Source organism: Rhodamnia argentea, chromosome 10, assembly GCF_020921035.1.
Source record: "Rhodamnia argentea isolate NSW1041297 chromosome 10, ASM2092103v1, whole genome shotgun sequence".
In the NCBI taxonomy this organism is placed as follows: Eukaryota; Viridiplantae; Streptophyta; class Magnoliopsida; order Myrtales; family Myrtaceae; genus Rhodamnia; species Rhodamnia argentea.
The window spans coordinates 18,353,083-18,374,364 of record NC_063159.1 but is presented as its reverse complement, the minus strand read 5'-3'; the positions used below and the strand labels follow the sequence as shown (position 1 = coordinate 18,374,364).

Here is a 21,282-nt window from a genome sequence, read left to right as displayed (position 1 = left end):
TTTTCGACTTTCTTTTGTTCAGAAAGACCGAGTGGCGAAGCAACATGGATCAAAAGCAATACATTTAGTAGTAAAGTTAGCATTTAAAAAAAAACCCATCTTTGAAACATCGGCTTCGTCGTTAAGGAATGAATGTGCGCCGGAGTTTAGACGGACACTACGAGTTCGATTCTTGCCAACAGCTTTCCCCTTAAACTTCATGTCTAGTATTTCGAGGACGACAGAGTCCGTGATGCGTTTGGTTTGAACGAAAACGAATGCGCCGTAGAGCATTTTTGAACAGAAAGGGATTTGAGTTAAAGTGGTCGTCCTCATAAAGATTCTAACACTAACAGTACATATGGTCAGTCATGTACCTCCATAAGCATAGTCCAAAACACAGGAAGCGAAGCGAAACACTGGGGAGCAGAACAACATTAGTCAACCGTCTGAAGATTGAGGTATCAGGACTCGCGACCCACCTCTTCGTTAGCCTTCGGTGGCGGTGGCGGAGACGTAGTAAGCGACGCAGAAGAGGCCGTGGACGAAGCAGAGGATGCCTCCGATGGAGAGGAAGTGGTGGTGCGTGAAGCCGCAGGAGGCTCTCGACTTGTGGTTGGCCAGCGTGCCGATGACCAGCAAGGACAGCCCGACCGCCAGCACGATCCTGAGCCATTAATCGATCAAACCCGCGATGGGAATCAACTGATAGGTTGGAAAGGAGAGGAGAGAGTATTAGTACCAGGTGAAGACGAGGCAGGACATGGTGAGTTGGCGATTGGGGGAGGCCTTCTGGAGGTCGTCCTGGGAGCAAATGCAGCTGTTGCAGCCACCGAACAGACTGACGAGGACATGGGCCAAGCCGAGGAACGCCGCGGCGCCTAGGCCGAGCTTGAACGCCTCGGGGCTGGGCTCTCTGCACTCGAATATCCAGACCCTCAAGTGCTTCTCCTGACCACCACGAAGACTCCCTGGTTACTGCATATCGAAGACAATGTTTAAAGATGCCATCTTTTTCTTTCTCTTACCTTGTTTTGCTCAACCTCAGCTTCCAGGCCAAGGATACCGGCCGCGATATCCAGGCCTATGATCAGGATGCACACCAAAATGCCCCCTGCTTTCACCATCTCTGTTCAACTCTTCTGCTGTTGCTGTTGCTGCTGCTGTGTGTGGGTGTGTGTGGAAGAAAGAGAGGTTGAGGTTTTTTCAAAGAGAGGCAAAGTGGGACAAAAAAGTCATCAAGACATTGGCATGGGGTTTAGTAAAAGTAGAGCAGAATGTCTCGTGCCCAAGGAAAATGTAGGAAAAGGAAGGAAGAATGCGGTGAGCTGGGAAAAGAGGGCAGAGGCTTCTTTTCCACACGGCTGCAGAACCTTTTGTCCCTTTTGCTTTCTTCTCTCGTTTCTCTTTTTATCTGGAGATCCCTTTCATGGAGGAGCAAGGAAAAGCAAGAGAATATAAACCGCCAACTCATGGACAGGAGAGGGACCAAGGGATATCAATGGCAGTCCTCAATTGAAATCAAACCCTCATTATGACAATCTTCGAGGTATAATGTCATCGACAGCGGCCGCAATTTTGGCCGAAAATCTTACTAACAAGGAAGTTTTTACATGGGAATCGATTGTACTAATTCGAGAAGTGAACGGTAGCGGGCGGATGGAATCAATCTCATAAGATTTTTTTTTTATGTGATTGCTACATTGGATAAAATGATTATGAACATTTTGGCAGAATATTATTGGCTCTCCAGAAAAGGGTAATCATACACAAACCACTGTACACTGGGAAAAAGCAAAACCGCGTAAAGCGGGACAAAATGTGGGCCCCTCCTCGCGGCCCGCGGTTAATTTGAACCCGCAAGTCTCGGGTCAAAAATCGGTGGATCTCCGCATCACGAAAAAAGGGATGGAGAAGGAGGGAAAAAAAATATATTAGACTTCGGTAGGGGTGAGCAAATCGGACTGCTCGAATCGGGAACCGCCCGGACGGGACTGGTGGTCCGGTTCTCAATTCTAGATGAGTAAGATTCGATTTCCGATTCTTAATATTGAAATCGGTAGCCAGACGGTTCGGTTCCGAGTTCTAGGGACATAGGATCGAGCCGGTTGAATTTTTTTTTTTAAACAATAACCGTAATGTTTATTGTTTAGGATTTGTTTCTTTCTTTTGCACTTTACAGCCCCCTACCTCTTCGGTCTTCACGTCTCTCGCAAGTCCCAGCAGCGACAGTCCACACCACCACCCCCGCTCAACCCCTTTTAGAGATCACACAACCCGAGCGAGGGTGTTGCATGGCCACATCTCACAAGACCCAGGCTTGAAAAACAATTTTCTTTCAAGTTTTTGAGATTCTTAGCTGCGATGAGATTTAAGAGTCACCTGGACTTGTAGCTTCCGAGGCCATCGAGCATGTCGTGAAAAATGAATATGCCGGAGAGATTTACTAATTTGAGACTCAAATATAGACTCAAAAATGTTATTGGTTCCTTGGACCTGATGGGAACCAAACCGGACCGACGGTTCGGTCCAGTTCCCGATTGCCAGAGTGACCGGTCCGATTCCCGGTTCTTGAAGAGAATCGGACCGGCACGGGAACTAATCACTCCTAGTCTTTGGTGCAGCCAGCCGTCGATAGCAAAGTAGATTTTACCATATTGCCATCTCCGGCAATTGTTCATCTACTTTTTCCAGTTGACCAAAAAGGAAAAAAAAAATTCTACACTTTCCAGATGAAAATGATATAGCAAATTTGGTCAATAGTGCATTCGGACTCTCACTCTCTCTGTTTTTTTTTTTCCCCTCGATCGGGACTATGAAATGGGATAAGAAATTTGTATCTATCATTCTTAGACGAGTTCGGCCTCACTTGTTCAATATTTCGGGGTCCGTGGCCTCACTCCCGCAAGCGCTTCATGTCCGCCAAAAAAAAATAGAGGATTAAAATTTTATCGACCATTGTGAAATCGTCTCATTGTAGAATATTTGTACTCATTAGTTAATTCAAAATTTAATGGCACGATATGAAGAATGTTTCTTTTTTTTTTTTTTTTTGGGTCAAAATATGAAGAACTTTTTTTTTTTACAATAAAATATGAAGAATGTTCAAGTGACTAATTGATGCTATTTTGGAGAAGGGAAAAAAAAAAAGAAAAAAAGAAAGCGTTGAGATCCCCTCAAAATGGAAATACGTCGTCGTTGTCTTGTGTATTTTGAAAATAGTAGCCCGACCACCCGCAACCAACTCAACTCGAGTTGGGCTATCGTCACATCCTCCGCACCTTCACCCTGTTGGTTCCACGTGGTTAGAGACGAGCTCGAGCCCATTTCAATGGCGGGGTCTGTTCACAGTTCACCGCATTTCGCAGAGATCTTCGTTCCGACGCCCAACCGGTTCTCGACAAGAAGAAAGGCGAAATCTACATGGGTGTCTTTTCAACTTCTTCTCCCTTCTCTCTCTCTCTTTTATATGGTACTGTTCATACACTGTACTGGATTCAAAACGGGGCAAGGATGATGAGAGAAAGTGATGATGTAAAGAAGAGAGAATGATGCACGGATGAGATGTGGGGAATGCGCGTTGGCTGTCTGAATCTGTTGTAACAAGACTCCTTCCCCGGTAATTTGACGGGCATTAAGCAAAAGTCCAGAAGGATCGGGCTCCGATCGTCGTATTCATCATCAGTTTCGCAGTGAAGCACGATAATGCCTATTGATTACAAAATGGCACGTTCGTCTCTTCTCTAAATCTCTCTCTCTCTCTCTCTCTCTCTCTCTCTCTCTCTCTCTCTCTCTTAACTGTACCTACTCTAAAGACAGACTTCCTAGTCCTTGAAGAAGCTAATCTTCACATTAAGAAAAAGAAGAACAAACCCAAAACAAGAAAGGAGAAGAAGAAGCCATGTCCGAATTTTTTTTTTCAATTTTTTTTTTTTTGGGGGGGTTGGTTGGTGCAGAGTCATATAAGAAGATGGTAATATTAGTTTTACCTGTTCCCATTCAGAGACGTACTCCATCGCGCTCCCTCTCTTCCTTCAAACAGTGGATTGATTTGGAGGAGAATCGAGATTCAGCCACATCTGCTGCTGCATCTCCATCCTCATCGCCCACGTCGCCGCCTCCTGCTGCTGCTGCTGCTGCTTCAGCAACAGCCATTGCTGGTTTGTAGCCGCCGCCGCGCCGTACTCCTGGCTGCACAACCCGGGCTGACCCAGGGGCGAGTTCACCATCTTCGCCAGCAGATGTTGAATGCTGCACCTCCCCGACATTACTCCGCCAACGTCGTCGTCCGTCGGGCAGTGAGGAGGAAAATATGGCGCCTGCATTGGGGACTCGCGGGGGACGAGCTGAAGAGCGCTCTTCACCAGCTGTTGCAGGTAGGCCACTTGCTTGCAGGCCTCCTCCAGCGTGGTGAGCGTGTCCATCTTTTTTCCTTCCTGCGGCATCACCAGGTCGTGCAACTGCTTCATGCAGTGGTTAATCTTCTTTCGCTTTTCTGTGTTCCGCTTTGTCCTTTCTGGGTCAGGTGGGGGGCGCTTGCGAGCCTGGCCGGGCCCGGCTGCTGCTGGCGGCGGCGGCGGCTGCGGGGATTGCGGTTGGAGCGCTTCGAGGGAGTGGAGGATGTCGGAGCAGTGGTGGAGGGGGAAGCCAAGGGCCGAGTCGTCGGGGAGCGAGAGGGAGTTAATAAATGGAGACGAACCCGGAGCGAAGTCCAGGAAGCAATAAGGGGGTTCTTGCTTGGGCATTTTGAGAGGGGAAGGGGAGTAGTGAAACGAGAGCTGCTGCTGTTGCTGCTCAGGACTGGGAGAGTAGGGAGAGACTGGGGACGGCAATGGCGACCAGAGAGGGGATGAAGAAGAGGAGGAGGAGGAGGAGGAGAAAGGGCATGGGGACGGCCAGGCGGGTTTGTCGAGCAAGAGGGACCGGAGGCTGACGCCGGAGAACATGACGTCGAAGTTGGACAGCTCCTCGGTGGCCGTCGGGGGGAATAACAGGAGGCCGGGGCGGCGGCTCGAGGAGGACTCGCCGCCGTGGAAGGCCGAGAGAGTATCGCCGTTCATGTTGGGAGACGAGAGTCTCTGAGAGAGGGGATGGCGAATGGAAAATAGTGAAGCGAGCGTGTGTCGACCCCCCGTCTTTATGATGTGAGAGGAGGTGGGCGTGGCGTGGCTCGGCGCAGGCGCAGGCGATACGCCCTATCCGGTACGACACGTGGCGGATAGTGATTAGAGAGGGGGGAGTACGGAAAACAGAATCAGAAAGGCGGCTTACATGGTCGAGGACGATTCGAGGGGAGGGGGATGTTCTCTCTGACATGCATGTCGTTTTGTTTTCTCATTGCCGTTTGATTCCCCGGGAAAATGCGAGTTGGCCTTGCCAAAAACTAATTTGACTGTTTTTTTTTTGTTTAAATCTTTTTAGATAGAAATTTCAAGTCCTAACAGGCAAGGAAAAAACGAAGAACATAGAAGCGTTTGGGGCTTTCGGTTGTTGCGGGGCCAAGAAACAATTACGAGCGCCACTGCCCCCAGAAACACTCAGAATTGAAAGAGCAAACCCATGTCCACGACGGGTTACACAAAGCATTGGCGTCGACGCATTTCGCTGAACCAAGAAGTGCCGTCCGTTGTATTCATGCACTCAGAAAGACGCAAAAAGAATAATGGCAAAAGAAAAGCGGTGGGGAGCTGCCGAGTGCGTGGAATGCACGAGTCGGACGTACGTCGTTTTGCATTGGCTGGCAATCTGACGCCTTTGTCCCTGCCATGGTGATGTCGCTGTCTTTGCCAGTTGCCCACTGCTAATACCCATTCTACCCTTAGAGAGAGCGAAAGACACGTCGCTCTTTCCTTCCCAAACTCGTATGCAGGCAAAAGGAAAACTTCCCATTCGCGTCCACTCGCACTTTAAAGACGAGAAGACTGGCTCAACAACTCTTTAACCGGTGTGATTCTGGCCATTTATCTACACTACTTCATGTAAAAGCCAAACAACAGAGTGAGTTTTCAAAAGCAAAGGAGAAGAAGCCTCAATGGGAGGTAAAACGGACTAAATAAGCTTGGGTTCTGACACTAGCAATTTTCTAAAGCCAAATTCAAAGCAAATGCATAAAACTGCACGGTCGATTTAAAAAGGGGGAAAACAAACAGAAAATCGCAACAAGGAATGGCAGATAAAAAAGAATGACGATGCACTAGGCTACTTCTTTCCCTTTTGTTTCTATTTTAGATTACAAATATACCCAGATTAAAACAAAAAATGCACTACCACTAAATGATGAATTACAAGATTACAGAGGAGGTAAAAAAAAAAGGGGGGTGAGGAAAACAATAAAAAGAGGCTGTACACAATAATGATGCAGGGGAAGCAGCACCACCCCCTCCCAATTTATCAGGGGCCGCCGAACTGAGCTGTGGAGTTATCTTGGAGCTACTGGGAAACACGAGTAGTTGTCAAGGTTAGTTATTCGTGGTGTCGTCTTCTCTTCTCTTCCCCTGTTCGCAGAAATTGAGGTCACCGATCCCACATTGCTTGGAACACTGTAGGCCTGTTCTTCAGCCAATGCAACATCTCTCGGTCCATCAAAGTGTTGTTCAAGACCGCATCAAGCATTGGGCTCCCAAACACTTTGGGAGAGCTGCTAAACGACCATATCCGGTCCTTTGGCCACGGTCTCTGAGGCTGTTTCTCCTGAAGAGAAAGTGAGCAGTTAAACGACACATATGACTGTTACAACTTCTAATGGTACTCTCAAGTTAAGATAATACGACTCCTTCTAGATTGAAGGTCATGGTTTTCACTTTGTTTTCATCCCATTCAACAGATACCGTTCCCCGCTGAAATATTCATAACCTCCATCAGATTACCTTGTCCCCAAATACAACACAACTTTTTTCTATCTACCAAATTCAGTTCTCTGATTGCGTTCCAGATCATAGTTTTGAGGAGTTCAAAATCATTGAGCATGTTAAAGTGAGTGATTTGCTCCCCGAACCAAACTAAACCATGATCCTATGCAAAGTTTGACAAGCTTTTCTAAGAAGAGTTTTTTCCTCGTGAATGTTGCCCATCAAACATCCATATCGAGCAATTTCAAAATGAAGGAATATTCCAGAAATAGACAAGGGAACTGGCAAGCCAACGAATTAAGCAAAACCAAAGGGTAAGAACATGTTGAACGAGAGGATTATCTACCGATATTTAAAACCTCAGCATCTTAAAATTTCATGTGCATGCAATACCTGCCTCAGTGGAATGTTTAAAATCACATCAAGTGCTCATGCCATTTCTAATATAAATAAAAACGGAGAAGAGAAGTAATAGCCTTACCATTCGTCCCAGCATAAATCTCATGGTCCTTGGGCCGTAAACACGCTGCCGTGACGGCTTCTGGACCTTGGCATAAAATGAACCAATATCAGGTAATGACAGGCATCCCCTACTTGCTTTAAACAAGCTACCATCTGGCTCGGTGTTTGTCTGGATCTGCCAAAATATAAGTTGCCCTAAACAGTAATTCTCCCCATAGGTCTTGCGATACTCATGAGAATCTGGGCCCAACTTATCACTGAATTTTGGGCCCAAATCAAGCGGGGAAATGTAAACTGGTGGAGACGTCACAGATTTATATCCCTGCGTGAGAATGCAAGAAAGATATTAGAAACCAAACAATGAATGTAACTTATGTCAATATAAGTAACCTTTTAATTAAACACCATTTCGAGGTTTGCCAAGAACAAAACTACCAACTCTTAACTCTTTTGGCAGTGCAATCGATGAAATACATACCGACACACCACATATATATTTCACCCCCTCACTTCTAGAATTTGGAGAGTAGTGGTAAAAGTTTCTAATATGGATCATACTAGAACTTCAAACCATTAAAGCAGAACTTCAAATTGATGATAGCTATCTCCTTTTAGTGAAGGGGCTTCAGAACAATTCCCTGATAACACTTCCAAACAATTAGATAGCTTTGGCATCTTCCTGTGGTGAATCTTACCTGTATTTTAAAGAAGCACTTTGTGTAAGCGTAGACATGGATCAAGTCAGCGGCAGCGTCATGCCGGCATTTGTATGTACATGGAAGATCGCGGATCTCATCCCTCAACCTTGCATATTAAAGACAAACCAAAAAACCAAAAAAGCCCACAACATCATTGACAGAAAGCAGAACATATGATAGCATTTGGAAAGTAAACGCTTTCATTGCTCACCACAATAAGGATTGTTTTAGCTCTTTCTGGATGTCAACTGAACCAGAAGGATCATGGTCGCGAATCTTTGACTTGAGATCATTTAGGACATTATCATCCACGTGAGGAGCCATGCACTGAAGAAGTTCCTCCACCAGTGATCCTTCTCCTTTCCAGAGCAAGGAAACTATTTCCTCAGGACTGAGCCTTACCAGCGGAGGTGGAGCCTTCTTTGGGTCTCCAAAAATACATCTCATAACATACCGCACCTGCATCATTTAGGGGGATATCAACAACTGAAAAGCCATATAAGCTTAAGCAGAGTTGCAGAGATTGTCGCACAGCCAAAAAAAAAAAAACCTTAATAGCAAAGCAAAAAGATTAAAGTGACCTTGTCTAGTGTAACAGCTAAATTTTGAAGCCTCTGATTATAGACACCCTCAGCCTGCGACAAAGGTCAATAAAAATTGAAAGGATAAGCATGCTAAATAAATATTTTACTACTAATGAAGGTCAAATTGTGGCATTACCCCCACCCACTTGAGAGGAGGTGGGGAGGGTGTTGGTGGGAAAAACTGGACAAGAGAGCAAGAGGAACGGTCAGCCCCAGTCCCAGGGAACCAAAAATTGAGAAATTGATTCACCTGAACCTCAGCATCACTCTTCTCTACTTCAAGGCAAATATCCAGAAAATATTTCCTCTTCTCCTCCAAATTATGCCTAAGAATCTCCTCAGGAAGTTTTGTTCTTTCAAAATTTATAAACCTCACCTGCCCCAAAAGCAATATATTCAAGAGAAATTAGCCACAGAGAATATAACCAAAGCAGTCAACAATGATGAGAGAGCAACAGATGCAAACCAAGCGAGCAGAGTATGCAATTAGCCAAGCTGGCAGCCCGCCTAGCAAGCAACTGCCCAAACCCGCCCTTCCCAAGTCGTAGTAATCTTCTTCAGATACCGAGTTCACCTCACAAGACTCTATCATTAATTGATGTCTATCCAAAATCCCATGCCATTCCTCCAATACCTGATAAACATCTCCTCAAGTTAACAGAAAATACATTTGTTTGGCCGAACATATCTGATATTAAACCAAACAGCAGGGAGTGAATATATTAATGAAAGTTCACACACACACACACACACACACACACACACACACACACTAATGAAAGTGAGCCTTTGTCTGAAACAAATTGCCGATATAAGAAACCCACAAAGTAGGCAAATACTCTCCATTTATCTTCTTTCTTTTAGCTTCTGAAGTTGAGTCCACATATATCAAGGATTAAGCCGAAGTAGAGGGCAGAAAAAGAAAATATAGCCATGCATTTCTACCTTTTGAAAAGCTCCCTCTCCAGTCAAATTGAGATAGCTCCCTCGACAGACTTGGCTACCACACAAACAAACAGAGGCTTCGTACTCCTCTTTACTCTGCAAGAATTAAAGGCCATGATCATTGAACAATAAAGATGCCATATAACAATGGAGGGAGTCTACAGAAACAATACACATACCTCTGTGACCGAATTGTAGTCAAATGTAATCTCCTCACCATATTGGATTTTGCGTACTGAATATATTCCAATTTGATACTGTCCATCGACAGCAGTGACCCTGTATTTAATATGGTGAAAGTACTACATAAATCAATCACCCAAGATATCTAGCCAAAGCAAACCATCTATCATAGGCATAAAAAGCATTATAATAAAACAGGTGGAACTATATCTGCATGTCAAACATATAGCTGAAGAAAAGAAGAAAATAAGTCGTGTCATCATTGAGAATTCAGCAAATAAGAAGTTCAATCATTGTATAGGATAAACAGCAACAGCTTTATGTGCAACATCAAGCTGCCAAAAGTAACCTAGATTAAGACCCTCTAGTACTTTTAGGGAAAGAATGGGCTTTCCCGAAAAGCCCAATATACCCATTAAAGGACATAACTTTCTGGATAGTTTAACTTTTAGAGGAGATTAAATAGCTTAATGCCTGAACTCATAACTACAAGAAATCAAACTAAAGATATGGAACTGTCACTTACTTTGCTTCACAATTAGGACGACAAGAGTGACAGATTCGGCTTGCATAGTTTGCCTTATGCATGGCATCAACAACAACTAAATCATAACCATCAGCATCACCCTGGCAAATGCATAAATCAACAAGTAACAAATTGTCAAAATAAGGAGAGATTTCAATTACATTGAAAAGGTCTTCACCAGAAGACAAATAAGTTAAAAGTATTTTGATACCTTTGGCCTCTCAAGATAAATATTATAGAACTCTGGAGCAGGATCCTTATTGTTCTTTTGCAATGATCGAATACCATCTTGCTTCTCAAACCATTTCCAGGTAGGATAGACCTGCAACAGCGAATTCGAGGGGGCATAGAGTTTTTTTCAGCATATTTTAATCTCTTAATTTAGGGAAAAAAATGTAAGAGGCTCGCGTTATATTAAAACGGATTATGAGAACTGCACCAACACAAATTCACCAGAAGATGAAGAAAAGCTTGCAGCATGGTGCACGACACCAGAAAAAAAGGTCCGGAAAACTATGAAAACAAAGACAGCCATAAATGATTCATAGTGCGCCTCAAAGTCAGAACTCATCTTCAAAGAACCGGTGAATTAATGATAAAAAAAAGAATGTGCAAACATTAAAAAAAAAAAAAATGCTTTCACCAGATTGTACACGAACATTAGAACACTTGCAATCGATAATGGTCAGACAGAGCAAAAAAGGAGAGAGAACATATTATACAAATAGAAAAAGTGCATAGAGTAGAGTTTCATGATTGTGCCACATCAGCACAGAACCCCACCTCCCCCCATTATTCTCATTAACCATAGAAGAACCAGAAAATGCTTACTTACCCCACCAATGGTAGGATTAACTTCAACATTAATTTGTTTAATTTAATAATTAGATGTACTTTGATGCTTGATAGTTTGATCAAGTAGATTGATTTGTTGGCTATTTCGCTCCTCATTATTCATCTTATAATAAGATTGAGAAATCTCAACTACTCCAAGCAAATGCCATAAGAACGAATTTTTTCTTCCTTCCAGCTATTTTAAAATATATAATCTCAAAATAAAGTTCTAGACAACAATATTATAAAAACCATGTATCGCAAGACTTCTACTTGTTCCAGGGCTAAAATACCATACTTAACAAACCAAATAGAATTGAGTAATGACAAACTTATACCTCTCCCAAGAATTCCACCACAAAATCATCATCACCAAATCCTTCTTCTTTGTTGCAGACAACACCAAGCCCCTAGTCAGTTCATATCACAAGATTAAACTCGTGGCAATATTATTTAAACAAGCTGGTATCAAGATCATCAAAAAGAGTGCAAGCAAATACCTTTCTGTAAGCGACGTACTTGTCTTCTGAACGGCTATCAATGGCCCTCAAGATAGCCCTACACATTCTCACAGTCCGCATATCGTGATCATCCTCAGCCGTCCTTTCAATTTCTTCAATAACAGGCTGTAAAGGATAAATCATAGGTGTGTTTCCAGTGCCTGTAAAGTGCCTGATTTGTTTGTTCAGACTACGAAGAAGTACATCTTCAATGAATAAATGCTTGTCTAAAAGAGGCCAATCCAATTCCTCTGGCATTGAATCAAGTAAGAGATTATGCGTATAGGGGTCAATTCCATAAACTTCTTGCTCTATCACTTCATCCCCAAGCTTCTTTCTGGGTTTGTAGTCTTTGACTTCTGGAAGTTCCATATCCACCTCCTCAGCTCCATTCTTCTGAGCAGTGAGCTTTTCAGCATAGTCCTCTGGCAAAGATACCTGCATCTTACGCCTCACATCATCCTCATCAGCTACTATGAAATAATGGTCGATAACTTCATATTTTCTTGTAACAGGAGGAACAAGGCTTGCTTTTGTCATGCGGGCTCCCCACTCACGGTCGTCATCAAAACTATCATCCGCCATGAAATTGCCATCTTCTCTTAAGCTCGAGAATACAGGACGATCTTGCTGCAATCCCAAGTCACTTTCTGTGTCAGAAACAGTAGTCTCACTTTCAGACTTGCTACTTTCAGAAGATCCGCCAAAGTCATCAGATGTTTCACTATCTGAATCCATTGATTTTTTATTCAATGTGGACAAACGCCTTCTAATTTCCAGATCAGAAGAATACTCCCAATCATTTAAAGCAGCATTTAAAAAGGAGGAACCATTGCTCCTACTTGCATATTTTCTCTCCCTATCAGCTCTGCTTACTTTCCGTTTATACTTCGAAGAAGTAGAGAACCCTTCCGATGAGTCATCTTTCTCTCCCAAATGAGTGGCAAGCTGGATAAATAATGATATGACATGGTTCATATCCCCTGTCTCACCACGATTCTTTGCCCTGCATCAAAAAGTTACTGTTGAAGACTTCAAATCGATTAACTAACCATTGATATGGTCAATTGGACATACAAACCAAAACCAGGAACAACGAAAAGCAAGAGGGGTAAAAGATAATAAAAGCCTGTCTAAGAATTTATTTTGAACTTAAATGAATAAAATGCATTCCCCCTATATGCAAAAACATGATAGAAAGAGATCGATGGGATAACCGAGACCCACAAAACCTATGGTGCAGACTAGTGCCACTTAAGAGACAATGCAATCACTGTTGCCCATTTAAATGAACTGTTACATAATACCAGGCTAAGAGTCAACAGCTTAATTAGTAGAATGAGTTCAGGCTTCTGCCACATAATACTAACGATCTGTAGTTTGGACATCACAGCAGACCATTATAAAGTGGTTCTAACTATGGCGCTGTCTGTGAATAGAAGACATAAATTAGGAACATACAACAAAAAGTGAATTTTGGAGCTTACTTTATGGCATCACGACATATTCGACGAATATCCTCCTTGATTGAACTAATCCCATTGCGAATATAATAACCATTCTTCATTCTCTCGTCAATTTTAGCAACCTGAACCAGTAGAAGAAAAGTCAGAGGCAATAAATTAGAGCTCTAATAGCCTACATGTCAAACATTTGGGAACAAAAAATCCCAGAAATACCTTTGGCATAAAGAAATCAAAGGTGTTTTGCTTCATGATGTCCTTCAGACTTGAAGCAAGAAATTCCTCTATTCTTTTGTACCCCTTTTCAGATTTCTTAACAGCCCATCGCCTCACACGTGCATCCCTTGATAGAATGGAGGAGGATTTTCTTGCGTCAAACAATTTGGAACGTTTATAGAACCCACGGCGGAAAGAATGACCAGCTGAATCTCTCCTATCCACACTGTCAAAATAATCTTTCAAATCACTAAATTCATCTACATCACCACCTATACCCTTTGCTCCAGAGTATGCCGAGTTTCTATCTGTTAACTGGTTTAAACTCCTCATCTTGAAGTGCGTATCCCCAAATTTCTTTCGGCTTTTGACCCAATTTATGTTGGAATATGTTAGGGTCAATTCCTCAAGCTGACTGCAACCTCTGATATCTATTTCAGATAAACAAGGACATGAACGCAAAATGTCTTCAAGCACACCTGGAGTTATATTGGTGCATCCAGTAAATATCAGCGACTTTATCTTTTCCCTGTCATAACCATTCTGCAGGCAAAAAAATAAAATTAACTTCCCAAATAGGAGATACTGGTATATTCCAAAAGAGAATCTTGAATTACCTACCAGGACTCTCCAGATTATTGAGTCAGTGCACCTATGACCCAGCGTTGACAAATTAACCTGCTGGGAGATATCCCTGTAAAACCTTACTGCAGCATTCCAGTGCTTACAAGTAGAAGAAGCAATGGCAAGGGATGTCATGTCAGCCCTCAGAAAATGGAAAATTCGAGCAAGCACATGACCATCCAATAAACCCCAAGAACCCAACTTGTTTTCTGGAGGAAAAATTTCTTCCCAATTGAAAGCATTGCCAATACATAGATCCTCAAATGAGATGTCATCCCACTGAATTCTCTCAGCAACTTCTTCATTTTCACTCTCTTCTTCTGTTTCGTCAATGGAAAGACGTGCTCGTTTGCCAGCATGGTAATCAGCATCTACAATTTGGTCGCAGTATCAATTGCTTAGAAGTAAGCATGAGGTGCAGAAGAATTTAGCCAATCAAGTAACAAATGACAGGCAAAAAGGAAACATGAGTAATATAGGAGACGGGAAAATGTCCTCCAATCAAAGATTGAAAGGCAAAGTAGCATGTCATATTCAACATAAAAAGTCCTCTCTAATTAACTATACAAGGTAAGAAGTGAAAGTATCATGTATTTCCCAATCCTCAAATAAAGCAAAAACTTAACAGTTATGACTATGCGCAGACCTGATCTTCGATAAATGTGCTTGTCAATCTCTTTCTTTGGCTGTTTGGCACTCATCCATGGATCTAATACCTCGTTAATCACGGCTGCAAACTCCCTACTTTTATATGATCTCATGACTAGTTCATGTAGCTTTCCCCTCATGTAACCAATAAATTGTGGGTGCATGCTGTGGAACGAAGAGGCAGCCTCACTACATTCAATCATACCACCTTTCACTTGCGGAAAAGTAGGTCCAGAAGAACCACCGTAAGAACTCTTCTCCTTTAGTATATTGACAGGAGTTTCAGAAGTTTCACCAGCCGATGTCACTGGAACCCAGAGCTTATCTAATTTCCTGAAAACACTGGTATATTTCTGAATAGTACCTCCATCAACTAGCTCCTGAAGCTCTGAATATGAAGAAGGCCCATGTTCTTGGCCAGCTCCATCAAAATAGTACCAATCACCCAAATCCAATTGCAGGTCATGGACAGTGCATACTCGGTCCTTTGGAATACTTATGGTCACAATGCTCTTCCTTGAGCCCCGCAAGCTGTGTTCATCAATAGATCTTGACCGGGAATCAGTTTCTACAGAGGATCTCTTGGCATCAGAGCTTGAAGAATGTGACCGAGCAGACCTCGAAGAGTACCTCTCCTTCGGCCGGGCTTTCATTCGCGGTTCAGAAACAAAAGAACCTTGATCCTTCACAACACATGCATTTATCCTGACCACAGATAACATCGTACCTTTGACACCACGCACAATAGCAGGCTTAACTTGCAATCTGCTAGCCAGATCATTCTCACTCCTCTCATCTGGCCAACTAAATGCCCATGGAGGTAAGTCAAGCCTTCTGGCCTGCAAAGGATGATATAATTCATCTTTCTGATGCCACCTAGGATCCTCATTTCCAGACTTTGGCATTTGGCATAGGGGAAAACCATCATTCACTACAAATTTCCTTCTCAAAAGTCTATCTTGTGCAGCTTCCTCCTTCCTTCTCCAATCTCCACCTTTGCATGACCAGAGGCCGGAAAACCAATCGCTAGAGTCACCGTGGGAAAATGAGAAATCTTTGTCTGAGACTGAGCTTTCCCTTAAGTCAACTGATACAACATCAGAACATCTTGATGCATCATCTGCTATCCTATTTGCTCTTTGTCCAATGCAAGCTTGATGCCAGAAAAAATCTACCAAATACAGGATAGCAGTAGTCAAAAGTGCTGACACATTACTTATCCAACATGTTGCAAAGAGGAATTACATGCAAAAGCAAACACATACAAAAGAAAAAAGAAATCACATAAAAACACGAGATACCCTGTTCCTGAAATCCACATGTTTCAATAAATGAAGTCAGTTTCCAGAGCAGGAAGGAATTATAAAAGGGATGTATTAATAAGATCTCTCGATTGGGTCCACTGTAGGCTATACTCCCATTTCTAGCACAGGAACCACATGGAAATAAGAGAGGTAGGACAGCTCTTCACAAAGTAGCTAGCTATATATGACATTGATCAATTAAAGCTTCAACCTAAAGGAGAGCGACCAAAATTTTACAAAGTAAAAATTCATCTGTGTATGTGACAAACACAACGTTACATTTGAATAAAGGTTTATGAGGACAAATTATAAAAGAACATTAAATGGCAAACGGTTATCGGAAATCAAAATTTTAACATCTTGGAACAAACAAGAAATGTGCTTATAAATATCTATCCGAAACTAAGCCATTAAATCATGTATTTTCATAAAGGAAGATAGGTCAATCTTACTCATCATGCCGCATCTTGGAATTATTGAAGTACATTAAGGAAATGCAGGGAAAATGATGAAATTTACAAATTTCCTTCCTAATTTTTTCCATCTTTTCATTCCCTACATCAGCATTAACTAAATGAATCCAAATTGCAACCTTTTTTGCCTTTTCCCAACAGGCAATATGATAGCCTGGTTCAAAAGATCAACAATCATCACAGAACTCAACATATCATCAAGGTGTAAACTCGGACCACGAAAGACATCAGGAACAACACCAAGTAGATCTTTCAAAAGAGGAGCATACTCACAATCCTCAGAATTTTAATAGAATTCAGAAACAGCACTGTTGACATGTGGATTGAAACTCCTTAAATCCAAATTAATTAAAGGAGAAAAGATAAATTAGTATATGCATGAACAACCAAAAAATATGCAATTAATGCCAGAATATCATACCTTCAGGGCTAGAACATTCCTCCCATTGTTGATGCTCAAAGGTCATCTGCAAGGCTTCTGCGAGAGAATAATGTTAGACTACCGGAAAAAAAAAAGGAAAAAAAAACTAGATCCAATGAACAAAATAGTCTAGAACTGATCTTTATAACAATACCTCCAATAGTTTCAAGTTCCCTCCCCGGAATAAAAGTGAAACCGTGAAGCAGAAGTCTAACTCTTTCGTCAATGCAAAGATCTTCCAGAGGCTCATTTGCAACAGGCAACTGCATTTCTTCAACAGTCAGACTACCAGATAGACCACCATCGACAGTATCGTCCAACAGGTTACCAGGAGCTTCTGGAGGATTTACCAGCTGCGTTATACTTTCTGATACAATGGATGGAAAAGCCACACCTACCAAAGGGGAAGCTGCATTTTCAACAGTCATCCACCTGTCGCTATCCACGTGTTTGATAAAGTGATCTGAATGAAGAACACCGTCTTGAACAAGTGACTTGAGATCACAGAGTTTCGAAGGGCCACATTCGAAACCCAGGTAATCGAGGTAAATCCACTTCCCCACCGTTGAGTCAGCCACCAGAGGCACATGTGGTGGTGTATCGCATATATCCATATCCTCTTCCATGGAGAGCAGCTCTTCTGGAGGAGCCCCATTGACATTTGGAGATTCCTTGCAGTCAACACTTGGACTCTGAGTCTGGTCCTCCTTGTGAGATTGAATGCTGCCACTTCTCTCCTGCTCATGAGATGATGTCTCTGCCTTGGGCATACTGATTCTGACATCAGATTCCAAGATGGAATTATCAGCCTCCATTCTAGCAGAATTCCTTTCATTTGGCTTCTGTTCTTCCCCTTTGTTTCCCGACTGAATATTAGGCTTTTCTTTTCCACTCTTATGGCTTGTTTCACGATTATTATTGGGCCTACCTCGATCAACCTGGGACCGCTCATTATTATTTTGGTGTATGTCCCTGCGGTCCCGATTCCTACCTCGATCTTGCGGAGAACGCTCTGCATAAGGACTTCGGTTGCGGCGGTCAAAGTGATGGCTGCGCTCGTGTGGGGATTTGTCACGGCCATAGGGAGACCTTTCACGGCCATATGGCGTTCTTTCACGACCACATGGAGACTTGTCACGGCTGTATGGGGCATTATCACGAGCATATGGAGATCTTTGGCGGCCATAAGGAGATTTATCGCGATTAGATAAAATTCTTCCCTGATAACGTGGAGATCTCTCGCGGTTATATGGTGATCTCTCGTGATGAACTGGACTCCGTTCCCTGTGATCATGATACCGAGTTCGACCACGTGGGGACCTATCAGCCTGGACTGGACTGCGGCCATGTCTGTCATAAGCTCCTCTTGAAGATAAAGAAAATTCATGATGTTTGGAAGAATGCTTGTCAAATGAAGACATCCTAAAAGAAGAAGAATTTCTCTGAGGCCTTTCAGAAGAGAGGCGAGAATAGTTCTCTGACTGTGCAGGACGAACAACGTCATCAGAAAGCCTCCGGTTTTTTGAGCCTGAATAATCAGCATAATCTCCATAGGTCTTGCGATCACGATCACGATCACTATTATCTGAATCTGCATCATGTCCCTGGCGCTTCAGTCGACTGCTGGGAAAGTAGTCTCTTCCCTGGTTCTTACCGTTGTGATAGTCAACCCTGTGCGAACCTCCTTCATCCACAACTTTCGACCCCAGCTTCACTATTTTCTCCAGTCCAACCTCCCACTTGAAAGAATTTTTGCTTTGCTGACTTACACTTTTGCTGAATTCTTTCTTCCGATAATTATCATCACCAGAGTACTTCCCTGAACTCCCCGAATGTGAAGGTGGTGTATGGTCAAGGTCACGTCTCCAAACCTTGTGATTCACAGACTCATACCTACGCGATCGACTGTAGCTGTAATCATCCTTGGCTGCTTCGCCTCTACGCCATCTGTCAGGAATGAATTCTCCTTTCTCGACATCATCAGTGAAGCCTCTCCAGGGCCTGAATTCACCTTTCTCGGCGTCACCTCTCCTGTTCTTTTCTGAAACTGTCTCCTCCTTCTCCACATCTGTCTTTCTCAGTCTACCAGCAACATATTCCCCATGTTCCACTTCTCCTTTTCTCAACTTCTCAGCAACGGTCTCTACCTTATCAGCCTCAGTTTTACGTAGCTGCTGCTTCTCTGACGCCAGCTCCCCGTTCTCCACTTCCTTAGCTGGCCACTTCAGAGTGCCCAATTCACCCTCTTCCACCTCATCATTCTGCACCTTACCAGCAGCGGCCTCGCCATTCTCAACTTGCTGGCCGCTCTTATCCTTCCTTGCCAACGCCACCTCACTCTTCAAAGTCCTCACTTTCTTCACGGTGACCACTTTCTTGACCTTTTTCATCTTCTTCTTGGGCTGGGAACCTTCCAATTTGAGCGACTTAGTGTTGAACCCATTGCCTCCGCAAAGAGCTTTCTCCGGTGCTGAAAGCCTGTCCATGATGTTATGCTGATGCTGCAAAGGCATGCATGCGACTCCTCCATCGCCCATGGAAATCCTCCCCCCTCCCGGAATTGGAAACCCTAGCTCTCCCCTCTCCCGGGGCTGTCGATGCTCATGCTGCAACAATTCGCCTTCTCCTATCTCGCTCCGATTCCAGCCCTCGACGTCCGAACCCTAAATTCCACAAACAGAGAGAATCGAAAGAGAATTAGAAATGCAGCGTTCCACCGGAAAGAACACCCGGCCCCGGACGCATCAAGCGCCCGCGACTCAGCGCGAAAACCTTGATTCGAGTGAGCTTCGCAAGCCCGAAGCAAGTCACCGGATGAAACACACAACAAAGCCAAAACCGAACGACGAAACAACCCGAGGAACACAAACTGACCTAGGAATCAAGAGATGGCGCGCTAGATCGGGCAGAGCGACCGAGAGAGCAAGAGCCGCGCCTCGACGGAGACTCGCGCAGAGAAACGGAGGGACGAAAGAGAGATCGAACGGAGACTTGAGCAGAGAACGAGCGCTCGCCGAAGTGAAGAAAATCTCCGGTGTGGTTTTTTCTCTTCTCCTCTTCTTCTCTTCTTCGCTCTCTCTGTTGCTTCGATATATCCTCGTGCTTTTTCCCTCTTCGTTGTGTTGTTCTCGGGCCTGAAACACAAGCGCTCGTATTTCGCCTTTTCTTTTCTCTTTTTTTTTTTTTTTGCCCCCTTCCCCCCTTCTTAATTAAACCGAAAATCGTTGCTGGGGGAAAATAAATTCGCCAATGCGTTAGGCTTTTCAGCGACGTCGCGCCCGGACGGAGAGTGAAGTTACAACCATGCCCTCGGGCCGTAGCGACAATACGGCTCAGGGGCAAGACGCACCCGACGGTGGCCGAATCCGGGCGGGACTCGAAACTCGGGTCATTGACTGGGGTCGGAGTCAAACGGTTGCGAGATGGTTTCTCCCGCAAGGAGCGACCGGCGAGGCGGCGGCTAACATGAGATTTTGCTGGATATGACGAGGGACGGCCAAATCCACCGAATGTTTGAATGCTAACGACATGACCGGTGATATCGGCTCTAGTTTCAGATGGCGAGAGAGTTAGAGTGAAATCATTCGGAGCAAAATAACGCAAATTTATCTCGACAAAATGATACGTGCAAAAGGCGACCACAATCGTGACACTGGATCGGACGCCGGAGAAAGATAGGTGAAGGGCACAGAGTTCAACGGAGACGAAGGCACCGATTTCCTAGCTCACCAATCCTCTTGAATTGTTGAAAAGGGCGATTAGACGGACGAATGGGTGATCGGATAAATAACATATATATAAGAAACGGACCGTAGTCGCTACATTCAACCGGACGAAATGAGTTGGGTCACACCCGGGCTTTCCTAACATGCCCAATCCACGTCCATCAAGATAAAACTACCATTCTGCTTTCTTAAACTAGGGCAAAAGATGATCAAAAGGGCAAGGGTCATTGCTCATTGCCTAAATTTGAATTCCTTATCAAATCATGCCAAAGCAGGAAAGAGAAAATAAAAATAAAAACACATTCTTCTCTCCACAAGGGCTTACTGTACTTTGCCCTTTCTATCGACGGAAAAGGCAAAAATTTGAGAGTCCTCCGGAAAGTAATTGTTCCACGAAAGGAATCACGAGTGGGACGTAGTAAGATTCCATAAAGAGCCGAAATTCCAATCTCACCGCGCCAAGAACATCGCCGAGATGCGCCGTCTTTAAGCTTGGACTCATCACCCGGGACGACAAGAAACCACATCAATGTGCCCTAATTCACCCAATTCTCAGCCCGTCTGTCCGCCGTCGGGCTGTCGTCGGTGGTGGCAGTGGCTTTCTCGAGAGATGTTTTTGGTAGAGGGGAGAGAGATTTGGTAATTTGACATGAGTTTGGCACTCGAGTCGAGTTCGAGTCGCTCAAATATATTTTAGGAAGTACTTATGTTCTCCTAGGTAATCCTTCTCTCGAAGATCGAAGCCTTTTAATGTGGAACGGGGGAGTATAAAAAAAACATCTATAAACCTGTTGTTTTGTGCCAATTCAGTCATAAACCTTTTAATTGTGCAAATTTAATTATAAATTT

The 21,282-nt window shown here is 43.7% G+C and overlaps 2 protein-coding genes across 2 annotated transcripts; both read right to left on the bottom strand.

Annotated features, from left to right (window-relative positions):
* Positions 1-295: 295 nt before the first annotated feature.
* Positions 296-1,322, bottom strand: LOC115752354 (protein DESIGUAL 3). Its single transcript, XM_030690499.2, has 3 exons — positions 1,008-1,322; positions 722-930; positions 296-646 (listed from the first exon to the last, which is right to left on the bottom strand). The coding sequence occupies exons 1-3, from the start codon at positions 1,104-1,106 to the stop codon at positions 469-471; spliced, it is 486 nt and encodes a 161-aa protein (XP_030546359.1). The 5' UTR covers positions 1,107-1,322; the 3' UTR covers positions 296-468.
* A 4,823-nt stretch (positions 1,323-6,145) lies between these two features.
* Positions 6,146-19,862, bottom strand: LOC115752348 (histone-lysine N-methyltransferase ATXR3). The gene is made up of 20 exons (XM_030690488.2): positions 19,583-19,862; positions 16,863-19,371; positions 16,709-16,765; positions 14,509-15,681; positions 13,860-14,233; positions 13,239-13,781; positions 13,047-13,147; positions 11,560-12,565; positions 11,398-11,469; positions 10,437-10,547; positions 10,226-10,326; positions 9,696-9,795; positions 9,517-9,612; positions 9,038-9,205; positions 8,822-8,947; positions 8,569-8,622; positions 8,199-8,446; positions 7,985-8,093; positions 7,309-7,611; positions 6,146-6,669 (listed from the first exon to the last, which is right to left on the bottom strand). The coding sequence occupies exons 2-20, from the start codon at positions 19,243-19,245 to the stop codon at positions 6,493-6,495; spliced, it is 7,302 nt and encodes a 2,433-aa protein (XP_030546348.1). The 5' UTR covers positions 19,246-19,371; positions 19,583-19,862; the 3' UTR covers positions 6,146-6,492.
* Between the last annotated feature and the right edge of the window lie 1,420 nt (positions 19,863-21,282).

Excerpts from the sequence above, each read along its gene's own strand:
- LOC115752354 (XM_030690499.2), bottom strand. The coding sequence starts at position 1,106 with ATGGTGAAAGCAGGGGGCATTTTGGTGTGCATCCTGATCATAGGCCTG. Across the intron at positions 931-1,007 it reads CTGAGGTTGAGCAAAACAAG|GAGAAGCACTTGAGGGTCTG; the intron begins GTAAGAGAAAGA and ends CGTGGTGGTCAG. Across the intron at positions 647-721 it reads TCCTGCCTCGTCTTCACCTG|GATCGTGCTGGCGGTCGGGC; the intron begins GTACTAATACTC and ends TTAATGGCTCAG.
- LOC115752348 (XM_030690488.2), bottom strand. The coding sequence starts at position 19,245 with ATGGGCGATGGAGGAGTCGCATGCATGCCTTTGCAGCATCAGCATAAC. Across the intron at positions 16,766-16,862 it reads GGAACTTGAAACTATTGGAG|AAGCCTTGCAGATGACCTTT; the intron begins GTATTGTTATAA and ends ATTCTCTCGCAG. Across the intron at positions 10,327-10,436 it reads TTTATCTTGAGAGGCCAAAG|GGTGATGCTGATGGTTATGA; the intron begins GTATCAAAATAC and ends TGCATTTGCCAG.